The 25,490-nt window shown below is 38.6% G+C and overlaps 4 protein-coding genes across 7 annotated transcripts in view; all 4 read left to right on the plus strand.

Moving 5' to 3' along the window:
• Window positions 1-1,561, plus strand: part of zgc:153184 (capZ-interacting protein) — a 42,632-nt gene extending 41,071 nt beyond the window's left edge. For 2 of the 3 annotated variants that reach the window (XM_036149978.1, XM_036149979.1), the window contains exon 6: window positions 480-1,056. In XM_036149978.1, coding sequence (XP_036005871.1) covers window positions 480-911 — 432 coding nt within the window. In that variant the 3' untranslated portion in view covers window positions 912-1,056. The other variant, XR_004933252.1, reaches the window with a different exon arrangement.
• A 3,431-nt stretch (window positions 1,562-4,992) lies between these two features.
• Window positions 4,993-11,720, plus strand: LOC105935015. 2 transcript variants are annotated; one of them, XM_036149906.1, is made up of 9 exons: window positions 4,993-5,448; window positions 5,825-5,857; window positions 7,445-7,492; window positions 8,315-8,353; window positions 8,824-8,883; window positions 8,985-9,078; window positions 9,290-9,423; window positions 10,610-10,680; window positions 10,791-11,720. In XM_036149906.1, exons 1-9 carry the CDS (start codon window positions 5,377-5,379, stop codon window positions 10,984-10,986), a joined length of 747 nt encoding a protein of 248 aa, XP_036005799.1. In that variant the 5' UTR covers window positions 4,993-5,376; the 3' UTR covers window positions 10,987-11,720. The 2 variants fall into 2 exon arrangements, with proteins under 2 accessions (XP_036005799.1, XP_036005798.1); XM_036149905.1 differs by having other exon boundaries at window positions 4,995-5,448; window positions 8,821-8,883.
• Window positions 11,721-18,193: 6,473 nt separating this feature from the next.
• On the plus strand, window positions 18,194-24,656 carry guca1c (guanylate cyclase activator 1C). The gene is made up of 4 exons (XM_012875211.3): window positions 18,194-19,178; window positions 19,390-19,539; window positions 19,951-20,038; window positions 21,876-24,656. Exons 1-4 carry the CDS (start codon window positions 18,984-18,986, stop codon window positions 22,010-22,012), a joined length of 570 nt encoding a protein of 189 aa, XP_012730665.1. The 5' UTR covers window positions 18,194-18,983; the 3' UTR covers window positions 22,013-24,656.
• Window positions 23,859-24,656, plus strand: thrsp (thyroid hormone responsive). Its single transcript, XM_012875245.3, has one exon. It carries the CDS (start codon window positions 23,992-23,994, stop codon window positions 24,538-24,540), a length of 549 nt encoding a protein of 182 aa, XP_012730699.2. The 5' UTR covers window positions 23,859-23,991; the 3' UTR covers window positions 24,541-24,656.
• Window positions 24,657-25,490: the final 834 nt, after the last annotated feature.

The raw sequence follows: 25,490 nt of genomic DNA on the forward strand, positions 1-25,490 counted from the left end.
TGCTGCAATGGCAATGTTGGTATTAAATCAGAAGGACTGAATAATACAATTATATGCCACACTACTTAGATTTTTATCAGTGAATGTTTTTTAAACTTTCCATTTTCAGAGATGTATTCCACAACCCAAATCTGATTTAAAAAAAAAAAAAGAGGTTTGAATTTTTAACTGGAAAGTGCAGCCGGTATGGAGGCTTTTGCAGGTCGCTGCATGTCTAGTACAAATTAAACAGCTTATCTGTTTCAAATATTTTGGTCCCGCTCTCTTAAATAACTCTGTCGCCCTCTACTGGTTGTCTTGTAGAACACGTCTTTCGGCACTGGAGACTTGAGAATCAGCTTTTTGGAAAACCTGAAAAAATTGAACGGAGATGAACAAATCCTATTTAATGCAGTGTACTTGATTTAATTTTGTAAATCCACGATGTGCTACACGGCTTCTTAATCCACTCGTAACCCTTTCTCATCTTGTCCAAACAGACCCGGGCACGGTTATCATTCAAGAGGCGTCCGCCCACGAGACAGCACAGAAGGTCAGCAGGAGAGGAGGCGGGAGGCGCTGCGAGTGAGCTGTCCCCGTGTGAGCTGGACGTCCGGAGAGAAAACGGGGACAAGGACCAGGTGTTCGCCGATCTGACGGAGGAAGCTGAATCCGGGCAGCTGGGCAGCGTAAAAGAAGCTGGAAACGGAGAGGAAGACTGGGAAAAGATTGAGGCGGAGGTGGCACGGAGCGACGCAGATGGCAGAAGGGATCTGCAGCAGGAAGGGGAACAAGACACGCCTGCAGAGGCTTTGCGGGAGGGGCAGGAGCCTTTACAGCCTGACGAGCAGATGGAGGTCATCGTTAAGACAGAAAAGGGGCAGGACGAGATGCCTCAGGTGGCGAAGGCAGGAGAAAATGACACTATGTGAACTGTAAAAGTGATTTATTTCTTGGAAGAGTACAGATAAGTTTATCAGTGCTTATAATCAAGAGAAGTAGTCTATATAAAAATATCTTGGTCCTGCTCTCTTAAATTACTCTGTCGGCCTCTACTGGTTGTCTTTTAGAGCGGGTTCTTTCAGCACTGGAGACTTGAGAAGCAGCTGTTTGGAAAACAGCTTTGGAAACATGTGGGGTTGGGTGGAGGGGGGGGGGGGGGATCATGGTCATGGCATCATGGGGAGCTTTTATTACATTTGCAAACCACCTTGTTTGCAGGACATTTTTTAAAAAGGTCCAAGACTGTAACATGAGTTCAGCTTCACCTCTGGGGTCTGTCATTTATGCTACGCACTGAATAGTATAAAATTAAAGGCATGATAAAGGCAAAAATAGAGATTACATGGAATTTTTTTATATATATGATGTTAAACTAAATCACTTTAAATTGCTTTCTTATTTTTGTTTAAAAGTACTGTATATGTTGGGTTGTCTCTCTTTGTATCTTTTGCTTGTGTGCAACAACGTGTACAGATGCTCTGACCTTTATAAATATTAAAGTAAATTACGTCCATTACGAACAAACAAAAGCTGGTCAGTTATGAATACTCCTGGTTATGACGAATAAAAGCCTTAAAAACCTTGGATTATTATGCTGCTTAGATTATGATTAACAATCAGTTTTTCAAGAAGAATCCCCCAGATTTTGAAATTTCATGTCTCCTCAAGATACCCAATACATACGAAAGAGAAACGGGCCCACAGCGTCATTCCCTGTACACAGCAGTCGGAGTTAAGGGCTTCTCACCATATTCCTGAATTGTTTCATGAGATTTCTATTTGAAACCAGCACTGTATGTGAACTGTATTTTTCAATGTATTCCATCATATCTTCTGTTTCACCAGTTTTTAATATGTAAATATTCGTGTTTTCCATGAGGCCATGCATTCTAACAAAGTTCCAGATGGCCTCTGGAAGAGAAACAGACCTGCAGTATGCCGGTTGTCTTCTGTACGTACCACTTGGAATGAGGTAATTTTCAACATATTTCATTGTTTGCTGTTTATTGTCAGCCAAACAACTAAGTTGGCATTAAAATAGTGTCTAATGGCTATTATGGCAGCTTAGTGGCCACAAGAGGTCACTATTTGTGGCAGTTTCTAAAGTTTAGTGTCAGCAGCAGTGGTCTTTCATTAAAGGAGCAATAAGCGATTTTTCCACCACTAGGGGGAGCTTGAGCACCGTCTATAGACCAAAACAAAGCCAGGTCCCAGCTAACGGCTATTAGCATCTCCCAGTGAAGTAATAGAAACAATGGTCCAAGATCCAGAGTAAAGAAAAAAAACTAAAAAAAAAAACTAAAAATTATCCCAAGAGGGAAAAGACTTTAAAAGCACTAGGAATGCAGTATGAACGTTGGTGTTGATTGAAGTGGAAGCTAAAGCTAAGATGATAGGATGTGATTGCAGAGTTGATTGACGTGAGTAAATGTTCTGATTTATACTGTGATAATAGTAATAGCAAAGTTTCTTCTTAGCCTCTACAGTCTGAAGTAAAAAAATTATAAATTGATTGATTGGTTCTTACCTTGGTGCTGTGTCCCTGTTTGCGTTTATGAATGGGAAATAAAATTTTCCGTGATGTTCTGATACCAGGCTCTTAGAGTTGCTGTTAGATTGGTTTATTTAATTACTAACGGTTGGTCATCAGTCAAGCCGAGCAGCTGCTTTACCACAAGGCATTTCAGAGGGCCAAGCTTAGTTCAACATTATTATTAATAGTGACTTATTAATTTTTATTTATATTATGCTTTCTGATAGTTCTGCGGTACTGCTGGTAGATGGCGCCACATCTGTTTATATCTGCTCATTGTGCCTGGTGCTGGCGTTATTTTTACGCTCAAAAAGGACACTCGGTGTATCAAACCTTATTTTATCATGATCAAACTGTTTCTGGTCTTTTTTTAAAAGCATATAATGTGGCTATTTTTACCTTTTTAAGTAAAAAATTTGTTAGGAAATCTCAATAATGTAACCCGGAGAGCAGCATTAAACTAAACACTAAACAACATTTTATGTTGGTTATTTGTTGAGATTCACCTTTCTTTTGGATCTTTTTCAAACTCCTGAGAACAAACATCCCAAATGATTTAAAGGAAATCTGTATTTGTGTTTAATTCACTACATATATAGAACAAACTCTTTGCATGCTTATGTTTCAGCAAGAATCATTGGTTAGTTTTTATGTCTGTCAGAATTATCTGGTTAAGTAACTTAGATATAGTTTATCTTGGTTCCCTTCTGCTTTCATTTTAGGAGAGAATATGTTTATTTCAAACCCAAGGCTTTGTTATCTTGGACAATTTATGTATACATTGAAAATATAAGTCATAAGATTTGCCTTAATGTCATAAGGCAATAGTTAAAGGAGCTATAAGTAAGATATTTATTGTAAAATTAACCTAAATCATTCTCATTTGTCACCTGGGATGGAAGTAACATTCCCTATGAACAATCCGTCCTCCATCAACAATGTCTTAGTCACATTTTGCTCCTTTCAAACCTAGAGGTATGGTCCAGAATAACTTTGGTTCAGTGTAGTCCGTGTTTACTTCCTGGTTCCTGAGCCAATCATATAAGAGTTCCCGGGGTCCCCAAAACAGAGCGCAGCATTTGGTATTTTATCTTGGCAAAAGAGCAGCAACGGCCTGCCAACATGGAAGACAGTAAGAGAAGCGGACCAGAAATTTAACAGAATACAACATTATAGACCTGTCCTGTGGAAGTAGAAATTCACAACAGCAACAAGGCATTTAAAAACGAGATATTAGATGGTTGTGATTGGGCAGCTGTTTTGAGCCACAGGATATTACTATAGCTCCTTTAAGTATTTGCAGATATTGTGAAAACTGGATCATGTAAAAAGGTTTTCTGGAAAACGGCAAGCTATGGTAATCCTAATTACATTGTTCAACAGTATTTTGTCATACAGCGAGTCAGCAGCGATGATTCGTTTGTGAAGCCGACTTACCGTAAATGTCTCTGGTTGTCATTTCTAGAATTTGCAGAAGTCGCTTCTCCAGTCTGTGGTCATGACCTTGAGGGGATAGAAGAACTCTGAAGAGTTTGTGGCCCTAACTTCCCACAACTTCTCTAGTTTTGCTTTCGACTTGTAGGATTTTTTTTTTGTCTGAGATCCATCTAAATAACTTAATCTAAATAAACTAAAATATGAGGTTATTTAAGTAATTCAATGCAAAAAGCTAAACCCATTTAGTGTGTAGATTCATTACACAGAGTGACAGATTTAAATTCTATAATCATTTTTATTTTTAATTGATTATGACTTACAGTTTATAAAAAAAACAAATTTAAATTTAAGACCAATGTCATTTTTGACACTGGTCTTAAACCAAGATGGTTGGACGAGTTCAAATTCGCTAGGAAGCGGGTGATAAGGGGAGTAGAAAATGTATCCTGCCTTACAGGACAAACAATCATTCTCACACACCCTCTTGCCTAAGGAGAATTTAGAGAAGCCAATTAACCAAACAGTCATGTTTTTGGACTGTGGGAGGAAGCCGGAGTACCCGGAGAGAACCCACGCATGCACAGGGAGAACATGCAAACTCCATGCAGAAAGACCCAGGGCAAGGGTAGGATTCGAACCCAAGACCTTCTTGCTGCATACACTATACATCTCTGCAAACAGAAAGCTTCTATTACTCCAATTAAAGCATCAGTCTTCCCTGTGATTGTGTACGCTGTAACATTTCTGTGTTAATTCCTTTTTATTAGTCCTATGACATATTCTAGTTGTCTGAAAAGTTAATCTGAAAGTTTTTTTTTTTTTTTTACCTCATCAAATTTTTCAGAAGCTTGGATTACAATCTATAGAAATGTGATACTAACCTTTTCTTCTACTACTATAAATAACCTTTACTATTATATTATTTAGAATTATTGACATGCAGATGTTTATTGGCCGAAACCGAAACAGTGGTTCACATGTCCAACGTGTCTTCATAATAAAAGCCCCGCGGCTGGTGTCATTGCATTGCTTCATGTCCAGCCTCAAGACTTCCTTCGCACCGCCTCCAAGATCGTCGGTCGCTTCGGGGAAAAAAAGTCGCTTGACAATTCAAGCTAAACTGAAAGTACTCACCTGTCGGCTTCCTCCCAGGCTGTCAGGAGGAGCGCAGGAAAGACACCGACTACACCCTTTAGTCCCGAAGACAACTTTCCAGCGGCGGGGTTTTTATTTTTTTACGTTTTGAAAACTGAAAATAATAATTCATTTCTTTTTGTCGCTCATAAACTTTTTGTTTTTTCCTTTTTTCAACCGTGACTGAGACGTTTACTGTCCCACGGAGACTGTTTTTTTTTTTTTTTCTCCACCTCAGTTGTTAGTGTTGGACTGACGCTTCCGGGTTTAAACGGTGAATAAGATACAGAATGGGGTCTGGGGACACCCAGGAGAAATCTTCGGACATGGAGATGGTCGAGATAAACACAAGTCACGAAAAGGTAAGCGAACAAAATCACGTTGTGAAATTGCGATTCGTTTCGTTCTGCTGTCCCTAAACGCAACCGACGAGAATCCTACAATATGTTTTACAGAGTTATTATACCAAATGTGCCAATTAGGATTTAATTGTGTAGCAGAAATATCAGGGGGGGGGGGGATATCGGCAATGCCCAACCCTGATAATTTCCCCCCACACTGTGTTTTCTTTTATCATGTTCATGTGTCATTGAGATGCAACATTTACCTAATTAGTAAAGCACATCATTTAATTTGAAGGAGCATAAAGAGTTATAATGTTCCATAAAATTGATTGTTCTGCTTTCCTGTTTTTTTGTTTTTGTGTTTTTGTTTTGTTTTTGTTTGTCTTGTGGTCAGCCTGGAGATGCAGCGGAGGGTGGACAGGAACACGTAAGCCTTTTAATGAACCCAGAGACCTTTTTTGGCATTCTAGGCAGAATATACCCCCCCACCCCTCCCCCATAATGATATTTATACTATAAAACATGTCACAATTAAAACATATGGCAAATATATCCCCAATATGAATAATATAATTATTGCACAAAATAAAACAAGAATATATAAAAGGTAGCTATATAAAAAAAATAGTAAGAAAAAAAAAAGATCCGCTAAAAAACATCTATGTACAATAATATAGAAAATATAGCAATGTTCTATGTCATCCTGTATCATCATTCAGCCATAAAAAAATAGTCGATGTTTTGGATTTGATCTGATTCTCTACGGACAAACTCGGTTAAAACACATGGCCAGTCAGCAGGATCTAATGGTGCAGCTTTTACTTCACTGTGCTGTGCTGAGGTTGAGGGAAAACTTCAAACTGTTACAGCGTCACCAAAGACACCTAAGGTAGATGGGACTAGAGATGCACCGATCCCATACCTGGATCAGAATTTGGCTCTGATATTGACTAGTTCATTGGATCGGTCATCGGATGAATGACGCCGATCCAGCATTCCGATCCCGTCATTTCATTAATTTTTGTTATTAGTATCACACACAGCAATCCAGTAACAGCAATCTAGTCACTTCAGTTCTGTGTTTGAACAAAGAATTAACAGAATCCACCAACTAATCCACTAGGTGAAAATGAACAAACTCTAAGGGATAATAAATCAAAGAAGACACAACGCCAGAATTTAAAGAACAAGTCTCGAGCTAACACCTGAAGATCATGACAAAAAGTAGGGTAACTGACCCGTACGCCTCCTTTCATTCAGCAGAAGGTCATGTTAATAGAGAATCTAACATTTAAAAGCATAAAAACGATGAAAAAAAAGAGATGGCTTTGGATTCTTTTTCACATGAGTCCTTATATGCAAACAGATTTTGGACCTTTTTGAGTAATTACGCATGTGCTTGCATATCAAAATGGTTGATTTTAGTTTATATAGATAGTTCTAGACATTAACTACTGGACCATTTGGTTGGGTAAAAAAAATACTACTTGTCCTTTCAGTTGAAGCAAGCACAGTTTTGTTGGACCAGAACGTCTGCAGTGAGTCCTAGTTAGGTGTCGACTTGGAATGGGGGGAACAAAACGTAGATCTCAAGTGATTTTCTGCCTTTGCTAAATTTACATCAGCCTCAGTAGTTTTTTTTTTTTAAATCGCGACCCACAGTACCTCATAAAAGCTGTTTTTTAAAGGCCAGCAGCATAATCACCAAACAAGCGACTGGTGCTCAAAACGTAAGCCCAGGAATCGCTGATAGTAAGGCATTCACTAAATAGCACTTTGACACCCCATCCCCGTATATTTGACAGCAGAATCATAAAACCTTTTGGTGTTTCGCCCCAAGATCATTAATGGCCTCCCACCTGTTTGAAAAATCTTATGGAGATGCCCATGAATCTAGAAAGTTTATGTTTCCCTGAAAGAATCATTTACATTACAACAATAATTTATGAAGAAAATGTCAGCAATGGAAATAAGTATTTTGTGCTAACAACCTAAACTGCTTTTAAACTCCTAGGAAAGCAGAGATGGTGAGGGCAGTCCAGGAATTGGTGCACCATCAGAGGTGAGTTTTAATCAGTGTTGGGCTGTTGTTTTTCTTCTATCTGTCCTTTTATTGTTTAATTTACATTGGTCCAAAGCCAAAGTCGGCAGTAAATGTCATGAGTAGAGGTTTTTGAGCGTGCAGCCGCTTGTCTTTTTTTCTGTAACAGAACCACTTCTCTTACCTATCGCACTCTGCAACGAGAGCTAGACCTTGCGCTGTTGTTGTATTTTACAGATCGCGGTGGGTAGAAATTCAACACTAAATGCCTGCATTTATACAGTATAGAAATGGGCTCTGGGTTACTGTGTGGCAGGTTACTTACTGGGCTTGTTTTCCGATAAGGTTTTGGGGCCTAGGGTTTTCTAAACGCTCCAATGCAGCCTTCATTCTTCACCAAACGCAAATAAAAATGCACCCAGGAAACGAAAAAGCTGCCTATTCACGTATCAGATCCCGGCCATTTCTGTCCAAATCTCACGAGATGTCTATTTGCATTGGGTTAGTATTATCACAGGACCTCAGAGTTTAGCAAAATATAGTATGCAATTTGAGGAGGATTTTTTTTTACTGTAGAAATTACTGACATGGTGCATTTGCATGGGATTAAAAACACAGACAATCTCAGTAATTATTATAAATCACATGTAGTCCTTGGCAAAACTAATACCGTGCCCGAAGGGCTTAATTTACATTAGCCTCAGTAGTTCTTAAACAGAGAGAGTTGATGTTTTCCAGAAAGAATAATTTACATTGCAACAATAATTTACAATAAAAAAGTCCGGAATTGAAATGACTGTTTTGTGTTAACAATCAATATTTTTTGTAAACTCTTTGTAAAAGGAGCGTGACGCACAGGAGACCGAACCTTGCATTTCAAAGGTGAGTTTTAATCAATGTTGGGTTGTTGTTTTTCCTCTATTTGCCCTTATATTATTGTTTACAACAATTCTATGAGAATGTCAGCAACTCATAAATATGATTATGTTTTTACGGCAGCTGTTTACTTTAGTCTTTCATATTTTCTGTCATCTAAGGACATGCACAAGTTTGAGAAAACCTAAAGTAGATATTATATAGCTTCTTAGCTTTTATTATTGACTTAATGGTGAATTATTTGGTAAAAGTATGGATGCTAAACATAGCTAGCACTGTCTTGTTCTAACTACTTAGCAGGTGGAAGGCTAATATCTTGACTGAACAATTGTTCTCTAGTGTGAGCTAAACTCGTCAACACAACCCCAAATTGCAAGCAAACTTCAATTCAAAATATAACGTGTGATCAAAATGTGTATTACATTGATTCATGAGCTACGGAAATGATATTTAATCCCCCTTCATTTTGTCAGAAGAATGGCGGGGGTACGACCGTAGGCAATGCCAGCAGCACAGATCATCAGGACAGCAAAACGGTGCGAGTGTAATGTTGCTCTTCATCAGATTTTTCTTTTTTAATGTTTGCTTTAAATAACAGCAAAGCCATATTTTAACAAATGTCTTGTTCTACTTTCAGAAATGCAGCAGGAAGCTTGACAAAAAATGGGTTGCCGTCTTTCTCATTGCCATTATACTTGTTGTGATTTTGGCATCTGTGTATGGGTGCCATGGTAATAACACTAAACTCAATTACTATCATTGCAGGAACAATATTTCTTTAAATGTTTAAGATAAAAACATTTTTAAAAATGTTATATATCGTGGTTGCACAGGAACACCGCTTTAACCTATTTGTGTTGTTTTCTTGCAGACAGTTTATAGTTAATGGTTATTGATGCATTGTGTTTCTCTAAATGTCTGACACTGTTGTTCTATAAACAGCAATCCATGATAACGACGATGATGTTGAAATTGACCGATCAACGTTTACGCAGCAACAGAATTTTAGTGGGAGCTTCCAGTTTCTTCAAAACCTGTCTTCTTGTGAAACCCAAGGACTCGCTCACCAGGAAATGGTTGGTATTATTATTATTATTATTATTATTATTGTAACTATCATGTTACAAGTGGTAGTTAAAAAGGCCAGATAAAATACTGATAAACAATGGGATGGCAGCTGCTTCCCTTATTTGTCTCTGCCTCTCTTGTGTCCATTTTGGGTTTTTTTCTCCTCTTTTGGTAACAAAGATGGAATCATTTCACGTTCTGAATAATATCTGAAAGTATTTCATAAGAGATAGAAAGCTAAACCAAGCCCCGACTATAATTATTATTATTGGTATTTTTTTGCACAATAATGATATGACAGTGTTTCATGTTCATTGTCTTCACATACCCACACCTCTTTCTGTCTGTTATGGCTCCTGTCTGTAGTTCTCTCCTATCTCTGTCTCTGAGGCCTTCTTTCTGTGTCCTCCTCTCCTGTCTGTCATGGCTTCTGTCCTCTCCTAGGGCTCTCGTCTCTCCTCTCCTGACTATGTCCACTTCTTCTTTCTGGCGGTGGCCTTTTTTTTTAGTCCTTTGACCGCTGAAGCATCACTAACAAGTAGCTGCAGTGCTACGTGCTTGTCCCCATGATCACTCACAAATAAAGACCCTGTCTCCATTTGAGAAATAACAGGACAGGAGATCATCAGGTGAGTGAGTTCACTTTGCCGCCTGAGTCCCCAACACAGTTTGAAACTGGATACTTTCCCAGCTACCCTGTTAGGAAATACAGCAGCTCCACGATCAATAAAGACTATGTGAATCTTTTTGTTAACTGCCCCCCCCCCCCTCCCCCATAAGACCAAACCACACCCCTGATGAACCCTCTGTAAACTTTAGCTGCTGCCTTCAGATTCTACTGTACAGCACAGCCTGCTAAGCACCAGGGTTACACAGGCACGTCATCTTCCATTAACTATTTTCCTCCGTCCGTTTGACAATGGGTCAATATATAGCACACTTCTTAATAATGCCTGTCCTTCTTTTCTCGTCTTTGCTTCCATTTAAAGCAACCACTTCTCTTAAGCCCACTCAATTTCAGTAGGTTTACTGCTGCACCCACTACAAAAATTGAAATACTGCAAAACTGAGATGCAAATTACTGCTTTGTAGTGCCATTCCTTTCTTTCATAAAACATGTAGGCGGACTTGGTTTTCCATATAGGGCTACATTCCTGTTGTTTTCTTTTGCATGTTTCCACCTGCCCCAACCAGCTGGTCGGCCTCTACAACTCCTCCCCAGCTCTGGAGCGATACTTTGAAAAAGCAGAGACATTTTGTCTTAGGTAAACACTCAACCCACCCAGTGGATTGTGCAATATAGTTTTCCCCCCGTGTTACATGAAACGTGCTATGCTTTGTGCTGAAGGTAACCAGTGCTTCCTCTTCTCTGCAGGAATGATTCTGCTGTGGTGCAGTATCATCTGACGTTTGCCTTTCCAGAAGCGGATGAGACGGAGCTGAAAAACTTTACTCTTAGCTGGGAGATGGTGTACAACGTGTTCAGGCAGTACCTTTACGGGCAGGACCCAGACAAATTAGGGCCAAGGTTGATTGACCCAGATTCCCTAAAAATGTATATAGTGCATTAATGACAGATGTTGAGAAACTAGTCGCTGCAAAACCACCTTAACCTGATTTTAAGACAGTTGACTTGTCAGCTCTTGCTCATCGCCGAAACTGAGCCTCAGACCCAATTTTTTTTTTATATACTGCTGGTCATGTGAGTGCGCTCACGTGGTCAGGGTTTGGACATTATCCAGCTAGGTAAATAACAAAACACTCATGGTAGGGTCACATTTTATACAGTTTGTTTTTTACTTTGTAATTTAGATTTTATTGGGTATTGCCATTGTTGTTGAGCTCCAAAGGTTTTGGATAAAAAAAAAAACTGTGTCATTGTCAGTTAATATATGGTGGTTCAAATGGACAAAATAACGATAAGCTGCTGTTTATACACTCACCTCTGCAAACCTGTCCAGTTTTATTGTGTGACCAGGCATCATTTGCAAACTGTAACTGGACTTGCCTTGAAACATTTGCACTTTAGGCAAATGTTTCAAATGTTGCCTTGAAAGGTTTGCACTTCAGGCAAATGTTTCAAATGTTGTCTTGGAACATTTGTCTAAGGCGCAACACTAGAATAATCTGCTGCAAAGAGCCTAAGGTTGTGTTTTATGTGCAAAAGGTGAACTTAAATCCTGTAAGTTGTAATGTTCTTTATTCATGTTTGCTTTCTGTGAGATCTTAACTTGATCACCTGGTTGTGAAGGTTATTACAGTTTATGATTGCATTTGTAAATGTTTAACATATTGAGCAAACACAGTGGCCTCGGTTCATCCTTGCACACTTTGCACAATGTTTTGAAACGCTTTCCACATGGCTGCATCTAATAAGATTGCAGAAATATTTAAGATGTATTGTAAAGTCAAGGCAGCTGTTTTTCTGATGCTCATCAATTTATAATTGTAATTCAGTTAACCATTACTTCAACTAAGTGACTCACAAAAGAATATTAACTTCAGAGGGTCAGGTTTTAGAACTGGAATAAAGCATCTCTCTTAGGGGTCAAGTGTTTTTTAAATACAGTATCCTTTAATACTCCTCCTTTAGGCTCTACCACAGACTTTGCCTTACAAAAAATCCTCCATTTTCAAGAATGTAAAACAACCATCTGTAATTTTTGCAGTCCTCCAGTTGAAACAGTACCAGTAGACAAGGAAATCATTATCTCTTGCGATTTTCTAAGTTGATGCAAGAATCATAGCCTTAGACTTGGAAAAGCTGACTCACCCAAGCCTCTTTACACTCTCCTCCGAAATGCTTATTCCTGACCTAATATTCTTACATGGAACGTCACTTCACTGGTGATGGGTTAGGAGCCAGAGTTGTTGAGAGAGTTTAAGCGGTACCAGATAGAATTAGCTAGACTCACCAATACAGACAGCTTGTAAAACAATCTGGACTACACCTCCAATTTTTATAGCGCCATTAAGTTTATGAACCGACAATAACATACCTGCAATCGAGCATACCTACGATGGTATACTACACTATATGTAGCATCTCATGTACTACCTTTAGGCTTTCTTGTATTAAATTTTTATTGTATTTTTCGTATTATAAGTCACACCAGTCTATAAGTCTCATTTATTTAGAAATTTATTTCACACAGTCCAAGAGTAAAACCTGGCATTTGATCTGCTAAGGCAATTTATTCTATTACACAGCTGCATCCACAATCGGCTGAATAACATGGAACATACTGGGAGGTTGATTAGGCTAAATTGACATAACAAGCCACCAAGTCCAACTCATTATGTTCTCGTCAGCGCATTTCAGCGTAATGGGCCGTTACGCTGAAAGTTGTCAAAATTTCGGCTAAATTAGTCCGTGAGCATAGCGGTGCTACATGCTAAGCTAACAGTACGACATGGATGTTTCAGAGCAACATAAAGCTTACGTGCATCAGCGAAGTTGTAAACTGCCGGGACAACAGACCTGCGCTAGCTGTTATTAACCCAATAACAGGGTTTTGTCGTGGTCTGGGTCCTTTCGAGCTGCACCACGCAATGCTCTGCTGCGTGAATGCATACTGAAACAGCGAAACAACATACAAACGTGTTCTGTCTTTGTTTATAATTTAATGTTTCAATTATTTTTAAGTGGTAAAGGTGGACCATATAGTTTTAACAATCCTAGCGAGCCCTCTTGCGGGTATAGACAGTAATGTTTCCTACTTGGTTCATGTTGGTCAGTATGAGTTACCATTTACAATTGATATAGAAGTTGCACCTGACTATATGTCGCAGGATCGGCCAAACTATGAAAAAAGTGGGACTCATAGTCTGAAAAATCTGGTGCATTATTTTTAACAAATTACACAGTATGCATTGATTGTCATTGTGTACACATATAATGACAATAAAAGCTTTGAATCTGTCTCAAGAACATTGCATGGGCCTTATTGACAGTATTTGGCTCTGCATGTCTGTGTGAAAAGATTTTCTCTCACATGAAGAGCGGACTCAGCTCTTCCTAAAGTTGTCTGACTTCAGGACAGCTCCAGCAGCTTGCAATGTTGTCAAGACTGTAGCAGGGTCGTTTCCTGGGACGCTGGTTTTTAACTTCTCACCATAGCTTCCCTTAGCTGCTCTAATCTCCTGGGTGAGTTTGTTCCTGGCCTGCTTATACAGGGCCCGATCCCCCGCTGCTGTAAGCCTCTTCTTTGGTCTCACAGAGCTTCCTCAGATGTGAAGGAAAAACCCATGGTTTATCTTTTACTATATACACAAAAGGCCTTCGTCTGCACGCACGTCGTCACAAAAAACTGATGTATGATGTCACAGCTCACCATCAGTAAATGTACTCAGGTCAGTGGATGATGCTTCGAACTCTCCATTCTCTGTAGCCAAAGCAGGCCTGTAACATCTGCTTTGACTCATCAGTCCATTTCCTAACAGTCATAACTAACTAAGATTGTTAGTTTTTGTCTGTAAGATCAAATGAGATGAAGCAGGCGGTTAAAAGAGAGTCCAAGAGCTGCAAGAGGGATGCTGTTTGTGGTTTGAAAGCTTGTTTGAGAGGTTTGCACAGTTATAATCTCCAAGAACAATAGTGGGAGAGTCTTTTGTTATTTTTATGAGGAGTAAGGGCACATTACAACAGAAAACAGGTGTCTTTTTTACAGCAAAAATAATATCCCATCCGTGTCACAAATTAAAATGAGTAAAATTAGCACAACAAAAATACTGTGGATACTGAAGACTGAGAAGTGAGGCATGCAGTCAACCTCCTGTAACTTTGGGGTGAACCAAAAAACAGAAGATTCAAATATAAATACCTATGCATAGTTGTATGTATTAATTGAATAGAGTCCTTAAGCTTTTCAGTATGTAACTAAGAATGAAATTATATTCGCATATATGCACACATAGAAATACACACATATACATACCTAAAAATAAATCTATGTAATATGTAATCTCTAATTCTAAAAAAGGCTGTGTTATTGAGCCACTGAGTGCTGGACGGAGCTTTAGTTGACTTCCAGTGCAGAAGAAGGTGGTGTCATGATGGAGTCTGAAGGCTGCATACTGAACATTTCTCGCTCCGTTTCCAGTGCAGTCCTGATTAGGAACATCTGTCAGGCTGCAATCACCATGTACTCATTCCACCTGCTAACTCCACCATATAAACTCACCTCAGTTTGTCCATGGTTACCGGTTCATCATCAGTCCTCTGACCATCATGCCTGTCCTGTTCCTGCTCGTGTCCTGGTCCTGTTCCCGTCTGCCAGTTCCTGCATCCTTGCTGTCGGGATCGACCCGTATGAGGTAGAGAACGGGAAAATGTCAGAGGACGCAGACAAACGGCCTCTGATATCTTACTATAACATTGTTATTAATTAGCGAACACGAAAAGTGCCTACACAATTTTGTGGCCTGAAATCCATGGACGCATACAATCAGTGTTTTAACGGTTTTAAGCACATCCAAGTTCTTCATGTAAAACAACAACGTTCTTGTGACTGTTAGATTAATTATAATAACATACACGCACATGTCCCTCCTACCCTGCAGTGTTATATTGGCTTCTTTTGTTTGGAAAGCCTCCCATCCAGATTTACAGATTTATTGGCACCTAACAGTAACAATTTTTCAAATCGTTTTTTTTCTTTTTCTTTTTAAATAAATGTTGGACATTTACTCTAGAAACCACTTCTCTTTCTGTTCTTGTAATAATGTACCTGTGTGTCCTGCCTTGTAATTTCTTGTGTGGTAGCTCATGGCAGCTATTCAATCCAAATTACATTGTGTGTGTGTGATTTTGAGAAAAGGAAAAAAAAAAATTAAGGTTTCCTCTGCGGTAATAGTGACTGTATAGCAGTAAATTACAGTGGAAGTAGACATAAAAATACAGAGGCCATCTGCAGCTCCAGTAGACATTTGGAATTACCCTAAAATATAAGCACACTGTAGGCTAAATTTGGTCCACAGGCCAGAGTATGACAGAGTGTTCAGAGTGTTTAGAGTGACAGGAATTCAAAACGGTGAAAAATTAAGGGGGATAAAAATATAAAGCATATTTGTGCACACATAAATTAATTCTTCAACTCATTTTTCCCATCTTAAGTTTATGCATGACAAAGATGCATTTATTAATGCCTGGCCAGTGGGAGACTATTAGAAGGGTTGGCCTTTGCAACTCTTCCCCTTAGTGTCGCCACTGCTTCACCAAAGAAATGTCTCCTTCAAAAGAGAAACTTGTGCGTTTGGATAATTTGGAGACATCTCCTGTGCATTAACAGAACGCCAGGGTGCAAAGTCAACAGTAATGTTCTTTGAAGAGTTACATTCACTATCCATCAGTTTGAGAACTGTTTTAATACTTCTAAACAATGTGCAGTCCATTATTCTACTGAGCTAAATATTAGTCGGAATCTGTCAGACTCTACTTGCCTGATTTACTCCAGGTCATCTTGAATTATTGTCGTGAACGTGCGTGACTCTTTGGCAGCAGTGCAAGCTCACCATTGACTCTGGCTGTGTATATCCAATAGGTTAATAGACATTACCGGGCTGTGCCTGTGGTGGTCCATCTTCTCAATCCTATTTTGAGAATTGTCAGCCGCCCAAAGCCAGATTTACTCCATTGAGCTCACTGAGCTTTGATAGCTTTATTGGAAACGGCAGTATCTTCTCTGAAAGCTGCTGTGAACATGTTTTTATTTCCTAAAGGGCCTTGCAGAAGTATCTATACCCCCTTAACCTTTTGGAATTTGTCACATTACAACCACAAACTCCAATGAATTTCATAGGAATGTGACAGACCAATGCAAAGTGGTGCATAATTGTGAAGTGGAGTGAAAAATACCCTGTTTTTTTGTTATAAACAGCTTTGTGATCACCCTTCCTGAGACAATATTTTATACAGAGTTCCTTCACTAAAATTCTTTAAGGCTAAGTCTCTATCAGCTTCACACATCCAGAATCCAGAATCTTCTTTGCAAAATAACTCAAGTTTAGCCATATTGTAAGGAGAGCATCTGTTAATATCTATTTTCTTGCCAGATTCCCAACTAGATTTTGTTCTGGACTTTGACTAGGCCACTCTAAGAAGTGAATATTGTCGGGACTCAGCCATGGAGGGACAATAACATCTGAGCTAGAAAGAGAACAAATGGAACTGGTAAAAATTATAAATCCCAGAATACACAGTATTAACTTAAATCCAAGACAGCTGTCAGGAAGGAACGGTTTCAGCTGTTTAATCATAGAGGTATAAAAGCATGCACAGAGCCTTATTCTCTATCTCTCTCTCCCTCTTTTTAGTTTAAGATAAAACAATTTACACAATTTAAATCTTGTTTATGTCATTGTACTTAACTTTGTGAATAATAACAGGTCTTTGAGCTTTGATGTTACAAAATTTGCTTTGAGTTATGCATTTAAAGTTCAAACAAACTTTATTTAGGGTCTGATAAGGGGAGCTTGCTCCATTTTATCCATGTTTCCCTTTCATCTCGTCTCAGCAAACGGCACAAAATATGTCTGTATAGTCCTTAAAAACATCGTGCCTCCTGTCAAGAAGTGTCTTGACTAGCTTACTTTGTTGTGGTTTCTCATGACGCCTGCTGTTTCCATTTTAATTTGATATCATGATTGGCTAAAACCAACCTTTGGTAGGCAGGCACTAGGTGTCACTTCACCCAATCAGTTTGGAGAGTTCTGCAGAATGTCCTTCCTTTTCCCAAACCGATTCGATGGGAGCAGCTAATTTAACCTCATTCCTAATTCCACAAAACAAACCCTGGTTCTTTAACATACATAAACACACTGAACTGTTAAATAAAGGCATAATTTAGTTGGCTATTGTTGTCAGTTTTATTATCTGTTCTGTTTTTCCATAGTTTATGGGCTTTGTTTATTCTTTTCATTTTACTTATTAGTTAAATTGAAGGGTAGTAGCTTAGTGAGAGATGGCTGACAAAAGTAATTTACCTAGAAGTTGAAATATTTTCTTAATAAAATCTTGAACTTTGGAAAGAAGTCGTTAGTGTTTATTCTGCATAGTATGTGTGCGGTATTTGCTGGTTGAGAACACCATAGAGACTTTACTCCATCTATTGTATAATAACACACTTCACCAGGCAGGTATTCCTAGAAAAGTAAATGAAAGAAAATGAGAAGTTTCACCCATTATTTCCTGACACGGTCATTTTAATTAAAATGACACTTATTAATAGTTATTCATAGCCAAACCAAACCTATTGTTGCACAACACTATAGTTTGATATAAACCAGTCTCTGACTGTGTGTTTGGGGTCACAAGGGTCATCTGCATGGTCTGATCCAGGCTATGATCCAGGCTCTCCTTATCAGTTTAGACAGATAGTCATGTCTGGATAGATTTACAGTTGTTCCAAACTCTTTCCATTTTTTCATTATGTATTGAATAGTCCATAAGATGTTCAAAACTTTAAATATATAGTTTAATCCCGCTTTAGTTTAACTCCAGCTGACCTTACCTGTCTGTTGTGGTCCTTGGTCTTCATGATGCTGTTTGTTCTCTAACAAACCTCAGAGAACTTCAAAAAACAGCTGCAGTTATAAAGAGATTAAATCACACACAATAAGCCCTCTTTTACAAATTAGGTGTGGTCCAAAGGCATCTGGTTGCACTGGATTATTATATAGACGTATTTAGATAATGGGGCTAAAAGCAAATACACGGTAGACTTTTCTAATTTTTCGTTCTAAACTTTTAAATATTTTCCTCCACATGATTATGAAGTTTGGGATTGTAAAATAACTCTATAAAAAAATTGTCAAGAGGTTAGCAGACTTTTGCAAGGTACTGTATGAAATTCTGCTTTATTGATCCTCAGGTTCTTGTCTGATAAAGAGATTCAAACATTTCATTTTATCAATGTGTTAAAAGCGATAAATTCAGAATCAAGCTCAGAGAATCCAAACAATCATTTCGACTATTTCTGGCACTCTATTGTTTTCTGTGTGTTGCCCCTGAAAAAAATAAAACAATCTTAACAGATTCCAATCGGATGTGTGTGCAACATTTTATATCCCATCAGAGTTTTAGGGAGGTAATCTTTATAGGGAAATGCATAACCTACAGTCATACAAGAACAAAGAGCAACTGAATTGACATAAATTAACCTATTGAGCATCAGTGATAGCCTAATGCTTACAAATATATTAGATATTTATAGTAGTAAATAGTTACAGTAAAAACGGAGTAAATATAAAAATAAATACAGAGTAAATATAAGAGACCTTCTAGACCCCTCAGTCCAATGAAGTTCAGTTACAGCAGATAATGCTAATCGTTTCCGCTTTTGTTTTCTACTCAAAGTCCTGAGGTTCTTGGAAGGCTGCACTCATCCAATTAAAGCGTTATCTCTCCTTTGGGCTTAAAGATTAGGAGCGGACTCTACATTGAGTTTCAGACAGAAATCAAAGGTGCTTCAGGTGCTGTCGGTCAAACATCTTCTCCCGCCGTTGGTTTCGCCGCCACTTCTCGGCAGGATCCGCGGCAGAAAAATCACAGTCCTCTAAAGGAGGAGCGATGGGTTCCTACAGCTCAAACCTGGATGACGTCTTGGAGGAGGACATGCACCACTGGTACACAAAATTCATGAGGGAATCGCCATCGGGACTCATCACTCTGTTTGAGCTGAAGACGATGCTTGACATGAACGGTATGACGGAGGAGGCCAGCAGCTATGTGGACCAGGTTTTCCTTACCTTTGATATGGATGGGGTGAGAAAAGACATTTCTGCTGTCAGTTGATAGCGAGAGTAGCCCTAGAAATGTGTGGGTGGAAAACATTTATTTTATAGAGTAACGTTTCTCTATATTGCAACAAAATACAAAATGATTTTTCTGAACTCTAAGATCTTAACTAAGGAAAACACTGAGCGCCCAGCACACAAGTGGATGCTGACGTTGTCCTTATTGTCTTTCCCTCCAGGATGGCTATTTAGACTTCGTGGAGTACATCGCTGCTATAAGTTTATTGCTGAAGGGAGAAGTAAATCAGAAATTAAAATGGTACTTTAAGCTTTTTGATCAAGACGGAAATGGGAAAATTGACAAGGATGAACTGGAAACGATATTCAAGGTACGGTTTGTTCTTCAATAATGTTTCACAATCAGATTGTAGCACATGCAGAGCATGGCAGCTTGCGTCCTTGAATCCTTAAAGCGCGGCTATTAACAGATCCTGAACTGGACATGACATCTAATCTGGGCACCACTTACATCACCAGCAGGCTAAATATTGCCTTATCTAACTCACAGACTAAATAACTTGCACAAGTCAGATTCTTGCAACTTTATTTATTGAGTCATTATGTATTTATTGTGAAATGTACTTTGATCTAATGTGCATTTTAGGATAAAAAGAAATGATAGAACCAGTTTTTTACTTGTTAAGGCCCCTGGCTTGTTCTTTGTTTTAGTGATCACTGTATTGTGCAAAACTGATAATCTACCACAAGCTTTAACAGCGGCCGTGAAATGTCCTTTACAGGCTATTCAAGATATCACCAGAAGTTATGAGATCCCCCCAGAGGAGATTGTGACTCTTATATACGAGAAGATTGACGTCAAAGGAGAAGGTAATAGATAAATAACTAAAGTATTCATAGCCCATGTACTTTTTCACACATTGTCATGTTACAAAAATACATTTCTATGTATTTTATATGACAGATCTACACAATGTAGTGCATAGCTGAGACGTGAAAGGTGAAGTATACATGAGTTGATCGTCATCATTATTACTTTCCCTTTACAAATCTGAAAAGTGCTTCATGCATTTGTATTCAGCCTTCCTAAATCAATACTTTGTAGAACGACCTTTCCCTTGACATTTTCTGACATTCGTCTCCACCAGCTTTGCATATCTAGAAAAGGGATATTTTGATCCATGCTTATTTGCAAAAAAAATAGCTCAAGATACTTTATTTTATATGGCAGTGGGTTCTCAAATGGATTTAGGTCTCGACTGTTTATTAGGCCTTTCTAAGCCATAAACGTGCTTTGAGCTGAACCATGGGTGTCCAAAACACACGTTATGCAAACTCCAAGATGTAAAATAGTTTTCTTGTGATTTTTTTGTAATATTCTCAACAATACACTAAATCTTTGATATTTGAATGAAACAAACAAAGTACGGTAATTTGATTTTTGTAGAAAATGTATCAATAAATCACATAAAAGGGGCTGTTGCGTTTATGTTGTTAAAAAGAAAGACAGTTTCCCAGGAGCCATGAAGGGTAACCCTTTCTTCTATGTTAAATGTAATTAAATGATTTAATGAGAAAAGATTGCAGGATTTTTTTTTTCAGTCCTATTCGCTATGAAATTACAATGAAAGCAAAGGCCACAGTTAATGAAAGACAAATCCTTGGTGAGGTACCCTGCATTAAACATTTTAAGATGATTTTTGGCTTTCCAGGAAAAACATCTCCTTAAATGGTAATAAGTGTTCATCTGCCTGTGCTGGTTGGCCAAGTGTGTACCAGTGCATTGTGGTTAGAGTTGATGTCCTGCTGGAGGGTGGACTTCTACCTTCAGTCTTATGTCTTTGGCAGTCATCTGACAGGTTTTCTGTCAAGATTGCCCCATATCTAACTCCATCCATCTTCCCAGAAACTCTGGCCAGCATTCTTGTCCCAAAAGAAAACCATCTCCTCTCAGGTGCCACTACCATCATGTTTCAAAATAAGAAAAGGTCTGTTCAGAGCAATGTGCAGAGTTAGGGGTCCTTCACATGTAGCATTCTCTATACAAACCAGCAAGTTACATTTTGATCTCTGTTGTCCAGAGGACCTTCTGCTATGTGTTCATTGCGTCAGCTTCATGGAATGTGGCTAACTTTAAATTGGGCTTTTTAGGAATTCTTTCTTCCAAAAAGACTAGATTTGTAGCGTTTGCGACTAATAGTCTTCCTGTCAACACATTCTCCCACCTGAGCTGTGGATGAATGTAGTTCCTCCAGAGTAACAATGGGCCTGGTGGCTTTGGTCTTTATGGTGCTGAAGGCCACAAATATAGTTTGATTAATTGACTCTATTTCCCAATTTGTCAGCTTTTTAAAAAGAAACTGGTTGCACTGGATTTGATGGTATTAGCTACAAGGGGGCTGAATAAACATGCAAGCCACACATTTCAGATTTTTAAGTGTTGAAAACCATACATTATTTCCCCTCCACTTTGGAAATATGCACAACTTTAAGTCGGTATTGCACATAATCAATAAAATACACTGAAGATTGTTAAACGTTTTAATGGCTTTTGAAAAAAGAAAAAAAAACTAATGTCTAACCAAAAGTGACTCAAAGTTTCCATGACCTGAAATTAAGGTGTTCTTAATTATGTTGTTCTTAATTATATATAAAGACAGTAATATTCAAAATGCCTAATATTGACTTTTTATTGCTATTTTCTCAGGCGAGCTGACGCTGGAGGAGTTCATCAGCGGAGCAAAGGAGCATCCTGACATCATGGACATGCTCACGAGAATGATGGATCTCACAAATGTCTTGGAAATCATAATCAAGGGTCAGAGGAGGAATGCTGTGAATTGAGATACAATTCACCAAAATGGATTTTTGCTGAATTATGCACTATTAAAAAAAAAAAAGACTGAAAGATTTCAACACAATCTCTGACAGCACATTAGATGGCAGAGAAATCCCTTTCATTTCCTCTGCCGGTGCCTGCAAAGCTTTACTTACAGTCTTGAGTTAAGAGTATAACATTTTTGCAAGAGATTCTGGGAATGGTTACCATCATGGTTCCAGTCTGTGCAAAGTATGGAGGAAATTCCCTTTAATTACAATTCCAGCTCATCGAGCTTGTAATGAAGTGCTGATGTCTTCATATGCAGAATGAGAGCTGTCAGCCTGAACTGCCCTTCCATGCATTTTACCTTGACTGTATTCTCAATTCAAAGCAAACATATTGAGATTACACTGAATTCCTAACAGCTCAGCTGAAGACTGCAGCTGTTGCTTCGGTTACTCGCCGGGATCCTTTTCATTGTTGGTTCTTTGGGTTAAAAATTGAAACAGTGGCCAGAGGCGCAGGACATGTACATACAGGACATGTCATATATTTTAGCATGTTTTGCCATTATTGAGATGACAGCGATGCCTTTATGATCCATACGATGTTTATGGAAAAATTGTTTCGCTTTTTAAAAGACTAGACGATACAATGGTCCAGGTTGAAATCCGGGTGTGAAACTTTCTTGTTTAAACCTGCAAAAGCTGAAATGAAATATCTGAGTGTCTTATTCTTCTTCTTCTTCTTGTTTACAACATTGTTCTGTTCAAATGTGAATCTGAGGCAATATTATGCTAGAAATACGGAACATTTGAAACAAACATATTTGTTATTTTTCTGTCTGCAAGAGGTATCAACATTAGTATTTAAAACAGTCTGTGAATACAATTTAAACGGCTTTTTAAAGTCAGGTCATAAGGAATAGTGATTTTAGCTGAAGAAGAGAATTTTCCGGTGTTTTAATTTAGCAATAAATCCAGATTTGTTGAATCTGGAGGCTGAAGCTGACGAGTAGTCAGAGATGGGCTGAGATCGCAGCAGACTTCTACTGTCTTTAATCCTAAACACTTCATCGCAATCACAAAAGCAATTTATTTAATGAACCTCTAAACCATTGTCCCCTTTACATTAGGTAATTTATTACAGAGGAAATGGAGAAAGGAGGCAGCATGTGACTCTATTCCTGTGTCTGTTGTGGGTCTTGCATAAATGGAATCCTTGGAAAGTCCCTCTTTTGACACCATCTGGAGCCCATTAAAAAAATATAGTATAATAATACTCTCTCAGACTAGCTGCTGGCTTCAGCTTCTGGGACCAACTATTCTGTATTTAGATTTGATGCAGATGCCAAGAAATGTACCAACTGAGGGTAGGGTATTAGCTACTTTTAATCTCTGAACAGAACCTCACTTAAAAAAAATCCAAAACTATCACTTTAAGACTTTTTTTAATCTGAAAGAGCTCCAGGTTTCCCTCTTGTGACCAGTTTAAACTATTACAAAGCATTTGTTCTTTTTTTAGTGAAGGTAATTGACTTGTTCGTGTCCATCATGTGTTTTTGTCACTCTGTCACTATTTAAAGCAGGTTTTTACCATTATAAAAAGGTTGAATGTGTGAACATGTAAATAGCACAACACTAACATTTGTTTAGAACACGTTTAAAATCCCAACGTCATACATTGGACTGTCTACAACCCTAAAAACACTTCCAGGCACAGTGACTTCCTGGATTTTCTTTTCTTATATTTCAAGTTTAGTTTTTAAACACTATCCACGCTATTTTTCTTTGCAAAATGAAGATTTGGGTCAATATAAACTCGTTGCCCATGCTCTAAGGTCATTCAAACATCATGCTCGCCATGGTTAATGATTTCAGAGGTACATATTGGTGCTTGCAGCTAAAAAAATTAGAAAGTCTCAGACTCTGTGTGTTGTTCAAAGTAAATAAAGATAAGGGTTGACTCCAAATAGCACCCATATGTTGCCTAAATATATCGGATGATGCAATTACGTAAGCACACTGATCAACCCACCTCTACTCGTCGTTTAAAACGCAGCCTCTCCCTGCAGCTTTGCACTGCATGCCAACTGTCTGCCACCACAGCCCAGGTCCAGCCGTCCACCTCCACTGGAACCATGCAGTCTCCTGAAGCCAAGTTCAACAGAAACAGCTTGTTCCTGACGCTGAAGAGCTACAGCTCGGCCGTCAGCGACATGGAGAAGACCATCCTCTTGCCAAGCCTGCTGCGAGACGTCCCTTCCGACTGTGAGGCAGCGGACGAGACCTGCAGAGATCTCTATGCCAACTACATGATGCTGAAGGCCATTCGAAACACAGCGGAGAGCAGCCTGGTGAGCCTGGATGATCACAAGACGAAGAACACCAACACCACCACCACCAAGGCCCTGGAACCTTTCCTGGACGCCGACTCTGAAGCATTATTTCTCTTCCATCTGAGAGGACTGTTTTCTGTGATGAGCGACCTCACAAAGAAGACCCGGAGCCTCACAGAGAAATACTTGGACATACTCGGATTGACAAACTAATGTCAAAGCATTTGTCTGTGGACATTAAGCCACGTGTTTCTCACGGCTGCAGGTTTTAAGCGAGCTGAAAGTTTAAACTTACTGAATATGGAATAAATGTACTTGGGCAAAACTGACAACTTGTAGCGTCTCATTTGTTGGTAATGAGTAGCCATTTTGTACTCTTAGCACAGAAGGTAGAAGCATTTGTAATCAGTAATCTGCATCTCAGAGAATAGACTTTAAAATACTTCTGTTAGTCTATAAATCCCTAAATGGCTTAGCACCTAAATACATCACAGACTTGTTATCAGTGTATCAACCCTCCAGACCACTCAGGTCTTCTGGCTCCAGCCTACTCTGCAGAACCAGAACCAGAACTAAACAAGGAGAAGCAGCATTTAGTTCCTATGCTCCACTTATCTGAAACAAACTTCCAGAAAATTGTAAAGGTGCGAAAAGCCTGAGCTCCTTTAAATCAAGATTAAAAACACATTTGTTTAGGATTGCCTTCAACTGTTCTAGATAACTGAATCATCACTTTTTTGTTCTTTTTTTCTATCTACATTTTACTTGCTTTTATTCTGTTTTATTTTGCTATATTTTAATTATGTAAAGCACGTTGCATTGTCTTTGTACTGAATTGTGCTATATAAATAAATTTGCCTTGCCTTGTCAGTGATGCAACCCTCAGTCACTGATCAGCAGGTGAGGTAGAGAAAAATTAGATTTTTTTCTTTCTTTTTTTTTTTTTTACTGATCTTTAAATGCATTCATGCTAAGTTTCCACCTTTTCCTGGCTTGAATTTCATCCACATACCTCTTTTTTTTTTGCTGTTGTCTACTTAAGCATCAGTTCAAAATTAGCAATGTGTTTTGAGATATTAATGGAGATAATTTTCAAATCCCTTAATCCTATTGCGGGATTTGGAAACAATAACCTCGAACAAAGAACCTGCAGCACATATTTG

Source organism: Fundulus heteroclitus, chromosome 18 (assembly GCF_011125445.2).
Source record: "Fundulus heteroclitus isolate FHET01 chromosome 18, MU-UCD_Fhet_4.1, whole genome shotgun sequence".
NCBI classification, from domain to species: Eukaryota; Metazoa; Chordata; class Actinopteri; order Cyprinodontiformes; family Fundulidae; genus Fundulus; species Fundulus heteroclitus.